The sequence below is a fragment of the Pempheris klunzingeri genome, chromosome 5 (assembly GCF_042242105.1).
Source record: "Pempheris klunzingeri isolate RE-2024b chromosome 5, fPemKlu1.hap1, whole genome shotgun sequence".
NCBI lineage: Eukaryota > Metazoa > Chordata > Actinopteri > Acropomatiformes > Pempheridae > Pempheris > Pempheris klunzingeri.
In genome coordinates this window covers 3,291,906-3,303,339 of record NC_092016.1, presented here as the reverse complement: position 1 = coordinate 3,303,339, position 11,434 = coordinate 3,291,906, and the positions used below count along the sequence as shown (strand labels likewise).

The following is an 11,434-nucleotide window of genomic DNA, read 5'->3' as shown; positions in this document are numbered from 1 at the left end:
GTTTTTAGCAGCGGGGAAATTCTTAACGGCTAAAGCTAGCTTCGCTTTAGTTATTTGCACTTCCGGGAGACATTTTGAGTTGAAGGTAAGCTAGAAATGTTACTCCTAATGAATTGTCCTAATGAAATCTATTTTGCTCTGCAGCTATAATGTAAAAAAAATAATAAGCCCTAGGGCAGTAGTGTAGTAGGAGTAGTGTGATTAATATTTGCTTAATTACATCTGTACTTTTATCCAACATACAGGGGAACTTCTGCATAATGAGCACATTTTTGAAGTACGTTCTGTTATTAATTCATGCACACACTTACTTGTTTGTTTTATTAGCCAATTTCTTTTAAAGAAAAACCCATCGGTTCTGCCTGAGCATCGAGTTCCACCAAAAATTGTACTTTTAACAAACATTGTATGTTTAAACTCTCAGTTGCCAGTTTAGTAGGTACACCTATCTAAAAGTAATGCAGTCTAATGAAACAGCTCCTACTATGATATTATTATTATTGTTATAAGTTATATGTTTCATCATTAATGTTATTATTTATTTATTTATTTCTAATGTTTGATTTCTTATCCAACCACAGCGCCTGGCTTAAAAACAATCTTGAGGGACCACGTTATGTGTGACAAGCACTTCCGGGTTGAAGGGGCGCAGTCACGTGACCAGAGCATCCTCCCCCCCCTCCTCCTCCTCCTCCCTCCGCCGAGCATCCCGCACATAACGGGTTCCGTGTGTCCGTGCGCCTTTAAGAGCCGCATATCCCGCCGCCCTCTGCGCTAAATCCGCACCGCTGCTCGGTGTCTGGGACGGAGACGGACGCTCAGCCTCGGCCATGTCCGCCAGCTCTGCTTTCAACGACGAGAAGGGGGGCTCGTCCAGCGTCGGGGAGCCTGAATATGGTCACGACCCGGCGAGCGGAGGGATTTTCTCCTCCGACTACAAAAGGTACGGACACACCTGCCTCGACGCCGTTTTTATTTATGTCATACTGTGGCGGTGGTGTAATGTCTGCTCTCCGCCTGGTCCCTGAGTCCCTCTCCGTGATTTAGCAGCGCATGATCGGACGGATGGTGGCTCACCGACCGCTGCTGCATCCATGGAGGAAAGACAAAAATCACCTTGTGTGTGTTTTGAAGCGGTGTGTGCAGAAGGGGGGGTTTCTGTGTGTGTGTGTGTGTGTGTGTGAGGTGAGATGTGGCCTGTGAGGAGGAGGTGATGGTGGTGGGGGGGCACCAGGCCTCAGCTCCAGGCTTTCAGCACCACCCCTGCTGGACAGCGGCAGCAGCAGCCCGTGATAAGCTGAAATATCAGTGTTGGTGTCAGTCATGGGTGAAACACTACCAGTGAGGCTTTATTCAGTAGTGACTTTATTTTAAAAAGCAGAATAATTGTCCTTGATCTCATTCAGGGTCCTAGTTTTGTCCTTTTATTGTCAGCTGTGCACAGACATGGGCAGTATTTCAAATAAATGCATTTAAAATACGTATTTTATTACAAAACAACCATTTTTTAATTTGTGTTTTACTGGACAGAAACAAAATAAGATGTAATGTATGACAAAATCTTAGTCTTAGCTAAAATACTTGATTGAATGATTCAATATGTGATTTTATCCTCAAACAGGAAAAAAATAATGAACTAAATCACAATATTTGACCAAGTTGGTTGCTAATAAAGTTGAATATTGAAGTTGAAGAAATGTACTTACTGTTCAGTCAGTCAGTCAGTCAGTGGTCCTTTTGCCTCTTTAAATCTACAGTGGTAATAAAATATATGTTTTATTTGTAATATGTATTATTTTAAGTACAATTTTCATATCAGTGTTTTCTAGTTTATTTTGAGACGTTTTATGAGCAACTATTTGTATTTTTATTTTGTAACAAGATACATTTTGATGTATTTGTTCCCATCTCTGGCTCTACAGTGCAGTGGCAACACAACAATGATGATAATAATAACACTACTAATAGTAATTAGGTTCAACTAATGATTATTATCATTATTAGATATTTTGTTGATTCATTGTTTGGTCTTTAAATGTTTCAACAAGTTCCCACAGGAAAATAAAAAGCTCCATTACACAAAAACTACTTTGGTAAAATGCTCATTTAGTCCAAACGACATATGCTTAACTATAGTTGAGTTTATATTCTGAAGGTTTGTTCATATATTATCCATTACTCTGATTTCTGGAACATTTTATTCCATAAAAACATGGCAAAAATGGGTTTTTTATGGCTGTTGACAGTATTTTCTCATTTATGGAGTGATACAAAAATCAAGAATTCTGAATCTGGCTTTACACAATGTTCAGTGCATTTTAATTAGATAATGTATCATTTGCATTTTTAAACTTAATATTTTCAGAAAACCTGCCGTACAGGGGAAGTTTCATGGTGATATCTGTTACATTTCGACCCTATTCATCTGTAGTCTCTCTCCCTAAAATAATCATATGTACAGTAGAGGATTAAAAGTGTAAATCAGTGTTTTGGTTCTTTTTATTGCCACATGACGACATCAGGGACGACATGAGACAGTAATTGGACTGCTGGCAGTTGCAGTCCAGCCAGCCACCCTAAGTGTGACCTTTAATACACAAACATTTAGAGGAATACAAATTCAAAATTTAAATATAATTCATTTTATTATTTACACTTGCATTCTTATGAGACATGTGAAAACCTGGACTGTGAGTGCCTGCAAGTTATTATAGTAGCATGTGTCACACAGCGTCATTTACTGACGCACAGGATCCTGTTATTTATTATATGTTAAAAGCTTTTTTCCACCTATTTCTGGGTGATTAGACCTCTGTGTGGGGCAGCATGGTGGTGCAGTGGTTGTTTGAATCTGCCGGCCAGCGGGTTTGTGGTTTGAACCTTGAACCTTTCTGTGTGGAGTTTGCATGTTCTCCCTGTGTTCGCTTCCTCCCACAGTCCAAAGACATGCAGGTTAGGTTAACTGGTGACTGTAAAGTACCCTGGTTGTCTGTGTCTATGCGTCGGCCTTGTGATAGACCCAAAGTCAGCTGGAATTGGCTCCAATGGATAAGCAATATAGATAATGGATGGATGAATGGATTGATAGACTTCTGTGTCCACAGCAAAATAAGTAAAAGCACCAGCGAGGATTTAAAAACTACTATCAGCAGTGTAAATGCTGGTTATGTGAATAGTTATTTAATTTCACTTAAAAATCATGGAGGAAAATTCCTGCCAGCCGTTGTTGTTTAATGTGTCAGAGAGCGATGCTGACTAATGCTACCAAATGCATTCATATGACTCAGCAGCGCCCATGTGTGGAGAGTTAGACTGTACGCCTTTAGATGTGTCACCCTCTGTTGGATGTACAGTAGGCGTGCATTAATCTGAGTAAAGCCAAGATAATCCTGACATCGCTTATCTTTTCACTGTAATGTACATGAATTATTCTACTGGTGCGAGCAGCGCAGCAGGGGAAGGGCTGACATGGAGACGACCGGGGCAGAGCTGGTGCAGTTCAGCCATTTATTAAGAAAAAAAACTTGGTGGTACGATGGCTGAGGGAATGACGAGGCAGTCCAACACAAGCAAACAAATCCAGCGTGGAGTCCAAAGTACCTGGAAATCAAAGGCGTATCCCACAAGGGAACTTTAACAATCTGGAAAAGAATGAGTGGGAATGGACTGGGTAGTGCCGCATTCAGGTCTCGTCTCCCAAATTGGGAAGTTGTTCTCCTGACTTTGGTGTGTTCATGAGCTTTTATGTGGAAACAGCAAGGATGCTACAATTAAGATGTGCTGTATTTTATTGCTCAGAGCCTTTAAACAACACGTTGAAAGCTGCTTCCAGTATTAAATATTCAGAATATCTCTTTACCTGACTTGTTATCAGGGGTCATGCTAATAGAGAACTAGCATCTACATGGCAGCTAGTAGTTACAACCTGTTACCAGATTACACATTACATGCTAGCAAAAATTGACATGCAATGAATTAATCAATATTTTCTTACTGTCAAACAAACGTTTATTTTCGTCCACCATGTTTCTGTGTATATGATAACAGAGTTGGAACGTCTTGTACCAAATTTTCACTTGCCGTTTGGACTTGAGGGGCTTTCGTGTGAACGTTTCCAGTCGGGAACTCCTTCTTCTGATTATTTCCACACTACATGAATGCACCATAAGCACTGCAGGGCTGATGAGAAGAGTGTGTGAACTTGTGTGTGAGGGTGGGTGGGTCACTCAGGTGAAAGTCTTGTGGACAGCTGGTGGATGACAGGTGTGGGGAGATGCAGGAGAGTACAGTAGATGGCCTTGGAGAAGTGAGCAGGGACTGGAGATGGGGGAGGTTACATCTGAAGTCTTTTATTAGATGCCTCCTCCCTCCTCTGCTGTCGCTTGAACCATCTTGAAGATGGTCTGAAAGCTCTTATTATGTGCTGTGAGGAGGGAGCAGCCGTCACAGAAGTCCCCCTTATTAGATATCAGTTATTGATCTGATACAGTTTTACAGTGGAGTGAAGACAGATCACAGACGGTGTATCACCCTGCCAAGTTTTCTGCGTTTAATGTTTTCTGATTCACTGTCTAGTTAAAATTAGTGTTAATTGCAGGTCTGAACAACAAAAGCACCACAAACTTTTCATGACCTTTTATTCCCCCTGTTAACTTTTCTAAGCGCTACAGATAAAGTTGGAGAGAGTAGGAGAGTCTGTCTGTCAGCAAGAAACACTTTTCACGTCATTTATCCTCATTTCCATTCTGTGTGAGGCTGATAACTCCAGAGATGAGTTACATCATTTAAATTTTCCCTGAAACATTTAGCTTAATAAATGGTTTCCAGTGTTCAAAAGGCATCATAATCATATTCTGGGTGATTAGATAATGACTTCACAATCAGAATATCAATAAACACAGATGTAAATAATGAATTAATAATGAGAGATGAATAATTTGAAGGTACTCGGCTGGTAGAAATGGTTCCTGTGTCTGTTCTTCATGTGCAGTTGTTTGTTAAACAGGTAACAGGTGAGAACCGTGCGTCCTTATTAGTATTAGTATAAAGTACACGAGCGCAGACACAAACTCTGCAGCTGTCAGAGTCGACTGACAGCCGATCCAGCTGTGATCACAAACGGACGTCACTTCAGGTGACACTTCAGAGGAAGGAACGTCTCATTCCCCTAAAACATGTCCTCATTTCCTCTCTCCTCGCGTCTCTCCATGCATCCTCTGTGGGAGGGATGAAGACGTGTGAAGTGAGGGAAACGATGATATGAGTAAGAGTTCATTGCATAAATGTTTTTCATGGTTAGTAATTGTTTTGTGTCAGTGGAGTCTTGCAATGTTTCGGTGTGGATGTGTCATTTTTAACGACTTTATTCAGCGTTTCTTGGTCCTTTTCATGAACTTTGTGCCTTTTTTTTTTTTTTTTTTACACCTGCTATTTGTGCATGTGTCTCAGTCTAGAAATGTGTAATGGCATTGCATCACTGTTTACTGCCCTCACCAAAACTGCTAACATAACTGTGCAGAGAGAGCAGCACCACTGAGAAATAACTCTGCTGCACCATAATCCAGCAGCAGAGGGAGCTCATTGCTCGGAGATGGTAGATGGTATTTGTGGCTGTGAAATGTCACCTCTGGATCTGGAGTAAGGGAGTAAACATCAGTGTGTAGTCTGAAACTACCTGTAGTTGAATCCTGCCTTCTTTAATTGGTGTAAATTTGTTGTGTAGATCTGTGTTTGCAGAGGTCGACGTCTCCTTAGTGAAGGTAGATTAACCGGTTTGTCTGTAAACACGACGGTGAGACTTGACCTTCGCGGTCGTCTCCTTGGAAACACGACAGATGTGAAATGTTGCTTCAGTCCTCAAACCATGTCAGTCTCTGTGTTGTCACACTGAGCACAACATACTGGCCCTCAGCATGACATGACTGTTGTAAGTTTAACAGGATTGTTGTCTGATGCCATCGACTTTTTCTTGGCCACTATATTTACTGAATTATAAAATGTCAATTTCTGGCTTGTAACGTTTTTTGTTGTGGAGCTCTGCAACACATTTTGTTCTCAGGCCATAAAATCAAATGTCACAATAGCATATTTTAGTTTTCTGTGTGATGGTTGCTCTTCTTGGCTGATGATTCAGTGAGATCAGATCTTTTTTGGCTGTAGGCGCCTGTTCTTTAGTGAAAATGTGACTTTTAAATTTCTGTGGTTATTAGCCATGTCAAAGACAGCTGTGTTGCTTTTGTTCCTTTTCTTCCTCTTCCTCTTTTGTAAAGTTATATTATATAACTTCTATTATATATTATACAGTGCTTTGGTCAAGGTTCTTAAGAAGAGTTAGCATAAATACTAGAAATGAAAGGCAGCTAGAACTTCCAAAGATAACAAAATGTAGCCAACCAGCATCTAGAAAGCTCACTTTGTAAAACATTGATATCTTGTTTGTTTAATTTAGTTTAATAAGGACAGAACAACAGAGCCAGCCTCGCTGCTCCGCCTGATTCCAGTCTTTATGCTGAGCTAAGCTAACTAGCTGTCACCATGTGGTTACCAGGGAACCTGCGGAGGACGTCATGCTAAGAAGCTGCGCAGCTACGAAGTAGTTCGGCACCTAAACCTTCTTAAAAAAGCCCCATAACATACGGTTTGATTTTTGCATGGATAACGTGTGAATTAATGAACTTTACAGCTGCTGGTTGGCAGATCTTGTTTTGTTTGGACAGAGCCAGACTTCATGCTAAGCTAATTTATGATGTAGCCTTTCATTTAGCACACAGACATAAAAGTGGTGTCAATCTTGTAATCTAACTCCTAGCATGAAAGCCTCTAAGCTCATTTCCCCAAATGTCAAACGTCTCCTTTTAAAAAAAACAAAAAAAAACCACACACATGCACCAGGATTATAAAATCCTCCAAAGATAATGAAATAACGCTACAAGGTTTATTTTGAGTGTGATCCCAGTAGGGGATGAATATAAATTATCCAGCCTCCGGACTCACATACATACTAGAGTTTATTAATTCATGAAAACCTTGATATATTCCTTTTGAAATACCCAGTCACAGTAAGTCTCCTTCATTTAGAGAACATGATACTGCTGCACTGCACCCAAAATCAGACATAGACAACGCAAGTTTTGACAAGAGGAGGAAGAAATCTAAAAAATGCTTTTAAATAATAGTTTGCAGAGGCTTGATCAGAGACTGGATTTTATCAGGATGTTTTAAAAAAAAACTATCACGACTGTGATGTTTTACATTTTTCTGCTTTTGGGTCGAGATTATTTAGACTAAATGTTCCTCCTCAGTTGAGAACTAACAGATTAGAGGCTCCTGTTTGTTCAACCATCAAACGCACTGAAGAAAGCAGGAAGACATTTCATCTGTTTTTATATCATTAGTTGTTTGTTAGTTTGTATATTTGGAGCATTAGAAAACGCCGTCACTGCCAGTGTAGTTTACAGTAAATGCTGCAGCCCCTGGGTGTATTTCTTGGTGACGTATCGCAGGTTCAGAATCGTATTAGTCTTTAGCAAATTTCAGCAAATCCTGACTGAGCTGTTACAGATCACAGGAAGAGCATATGTGGATTGTGCTTCAAGGCGGTTATTTTTGTTTGAGCCAAAAAGAAATGAGTGGGAGAGAGAGAGAGGGACAGAGAGACAGAGGGAGAGATCTCGTCACGACACTGCCAAGAAAGCTGAGTCATGTAAGCTGAGGCAAAAAAAAAAAGGCACCTCACAGAGTATTAAAAATGAATTAGACTGGGAAAAATTTTAAACATAACGAGGAAGAAGAGTGAGTAACAGTTAAAAGCATCTGTCGGGCATCATGAAAGGCTTGTTGGCAGCGAGCTCAGAAGAAGAAAGATGGGACAGAGTTACCATGAATGAGGGGAAGCGAGATTTGAAGCCGTTAATGTGAAGAGGCGGAGCAAATATGACAAGCACGGAGGAGGAGGAGGAGAGGTGGGAGGTTGGAGGGGGTGATAACGTGGCAAAAGATGGGAGAGGCTGTGTCATTGTTAGGGAGCTCAGACCTATGTGGACATATTGTGTACACAGAGGGAGGCGGGGAGGGGCTGGTGCAGCAGCGGGGACCACATGAGCAGCAGCAGGAGGAGTCGCGAGAGGAGAGGCTTCACGGCAAATAAAACTCCACGCCCTCTCTCTGCCGAGCATCCATTTACTGAGCAGCTGATGTCGGCTGCTTCGCTGGATGCATACAGACTCAGCAGTAACAGCGGAGAGAAAAAAAAAAACACATCCACAGGGGATTTGGATTACAGCACCCAGACAGCAAAGTATATCAACCCGTGGCACCGTGGAGAAGTGTTTGAGGAGGCACTGGAGCATTTCTGAGGAAGCTTGATGCATTGTCAGTGTCTACATTGGATATAGTTAACCTCAGAGGGAAAACTATCTGAGGAGGACTCCTCCAGCTGATTAACACAGAGGAGTGGCTTAAGAAAACTGCAGTCCTTCCACTTTATCTACCTGGGATTCTACAGGTTGCTCTCAAGCTTTTGGTTCACACCAAGTTTCAAACATGACCACCATGCAAAGGCTGCTGCAGCTGCCGGTGAATGCGGTGAACATCGTGAAGACGGTGCAGAGTCAGGTCCAGGGCCAGGGCCAGGAGGAGGACAAGAGCCCCGTGCTGACCCCTGACAGCGGGCACCAGGCCTGGTACAGCGCCCTGCAGCCTGATGAGCTACGCCACCTCCGATCTGGAGGGACCGGAGGAGGTGGTGGTGGAGACCACGAGGAACGAACACTAATGGAGGAAGGTGGAGGAGGAAGCGGTGGCAGTTTCCAGACTCAACCTTTGCGGTAGGATCATCCAGGAGGATCAAGACCTGTTGAACCCAGTTCACGCTACAGTTTTATTTAAGAGCATTTAGCTGCTTTCTTTCCAGGGCAGAATACTGTGAGTGCAACTGGATGATGAGCTTAAAATGTTGGACTAACAGAATATGAAGAGGGTCAGTAGCCCCCAGCCAAGGGTCCTCCAGGGGTCACAAGATAAGTCTAAAGGGTCATAAGACAATTAGCAACACGAGATAATAAGGAAAATATTTCTTAGTTAAAGTTAAAAAGTGCAGCCAGTGTGTAGAGTAAATAGATTTAAGTATGTAAGTATAGATTTTAAGACTATGACTAACGATTATTTTCATTTTCCATTAATCTGCCTATTATTCACTCAATTAATCGACTAGTTGTTTGGTTTTGGTGTAACACAAAATCCTCACATTGGAGAAGCTGGAACGAGGAAACGTTCCGTATTTTTGTTTGAAAAATGACTCAAACTATTCATTGATTAGCAAAATAGTTGCTCCACTAATTGTTTCTGCTCTGGTCAAAGGGTAACATCGTGGAACATCGATCTTCACACACGCAACACAAGCCAAAACACATGAGACCACTGGTGTTAGACCTCACGGTGTCCTGATGGAGCTGGAGCCAGAAAGAGAAATTAGAGGAGGGAGGACAGGCACCAGTTCACCATTTCATAGGAATACTGTGCATGTAGCTTTATTTAAGATACATAACAATCCTTAGCTTCTCTGCATTGGTGCTGATACCATAAGATACGTATCTGCACGCTGAATCAGACCAAGAGGAGCTGCTGCGCTTTTTTAGTTAATTAGACCACAAACCTTTGAGATGAACACTAAATGTCAGATATGAGGTGGACATCTCAAGAGATATATAATTATACTTTGCTTTCACGTGAGTTTTATTGAGTTGTACCTATGAACTGGATTCTTTTTAATTTGCAGGATGAGAGCTTTAGTGAAGCACAGTTCTGGCTGGTTTAAGAGGACACATTTTCCATCTGTCGCCAGGAAAAAACAAGAAACAAGAAAGTCTCAGCTACAAGAGTCAGCTTATGTAAAACAGCCTCACTTGCTGCTTACAAATGCAAGCAGCAACTCTCTAATCTTCCCTCTGATTCATGCAAATACATTTTCATATCTACTCCTTTTAATGTTATTGCAGCCCCGCAGAGCTCCATCTCTGTTTTTACTTGGCAAACAAAATGAGATTGCATCTGAAGTTGTACCGTTGCACGCTGGCCGACTTTCATGGAGACTTTCCAGCAGCTGGAGAGTCCTGCTGATCTCTTGGCGTCGGTGCCAGGTAACCTGAGCGCCGGTGTACTCTGTTGTACCACAGCGGGTTAAATAATTCAGAGCTGTTTGTAAATTCAGCTGTTGTTCAGGCGGACGGGACAAAATCCAGAGAAATGAGAGAACCAGTGCTGGTGTTGAGTTACTGTGGGCCCACTGGGTATGAGCAGAGAGCTATGGACCCAGTCACAGGGTCATTTTTCCTCTTGGTGCTCAACATGAGGCTTATTTCTAAGATAATTCACTGAGGTGGCATTTGTAGTTTGTGAAAATGCATCATGGTCGAGCAGATAAACTGTGATGTACTGAACTTGCTTTGGGGGTTTTTGTCATGCTGCAGAAAAGACTTTCAGTGTACCAAATGGTGAAAGAGAGGCTTTTCTTGCCTCTTAAATTGTTTCGCCATCACATTTTCTTTCCATTTTAACGGCATCGCTCTACAACACAAACTATTACTATTAATGCATGTGTAACTTGTCTGTGGTTGCTAATTGCTGATAATTCCACATTGACAGGTTTAATGTTTGACCACCGCAACAGCAAATGTAATCAGTGTTTTCAGGTCCAATTTTAATTAGATTTTCAAAAGGCCTGTCATCAAACAAGCGTCGTGACCCCCCGCCACTTTATTAATTACTGAGGCTAATAGAGGTGGTCAATAAACACAAGCTGTAAAGCAAATTAAGGCTTTGCTTGGACAGCTTCTCTACAATACCAATACATTTTGGCAGGTAAAAACTAAAAGTTACAGGCAATTTTTGAAAATCACATGTCAAATTGACCTGTAAATTATAATTTGGGAAGTGATTTATGTCCTGGGATTAAGGCGAATTACGTTAGCAACATTTCTGTCAGGAGAAACGTGCCGCAGCGTTAAAAACAATGCCAATTCAATGCCATTACAACATTGTACAAGAGCATAATATTTTAAAAGAAAAAAACAACAACTTACTTACTCATCTCATCTCTCTCTGGTCTAAAATCAAGCTCTTCGACTCGGCGCTCCCCCTGGAGGCCTGGAGCACATTGCAGCGTTTTCCTGTTGCATTTCTTTTCAGGGTTTGTGTGTTTTTGACTTCATCGTTTCTGCATTTGAGGTCTTATTGCTGTTAATCTGTTTGAATTGGCTTTTTACAGCATATATTTTTGGATTTTCTGTTATGAGTTTTTGAATCAGCATCGTTTCTGAAGCTGCATCGTGTTTCTCCTAATGGAAATGTTCTGGGCTGCTGTGGCACGTATCCGTGTGGCTTTAGGGACGGCAGTGTCAGTCCACGTAATCCCATCGATATCAGATGGATTTTTATT

General features: G+C 41.6%; 1 protein-coding gene across 1 annotated transcript in view; it reads left to right on the top strand.

Moving 5' to 3' along the window:
- Positions 1-8,541: 8,541 nt before the first annotated feature.
- The window catches only part of LOC139200865 (AP-3 complex subunit beta-2), a 35,796-nt gene continuing 32,903 nt past the window's right edge, over positions 8,542-11,434 (top strand). The window contains exon 1 of the mRNA XM_070830009.1: positions 8,542-8,825. Coding sequence (XP_070686110.1) covers positions 8,542-8,825 — 284 coding nt within the window. The remainder of the gene's footprint in view (positions 8,826-11,434) is intronic.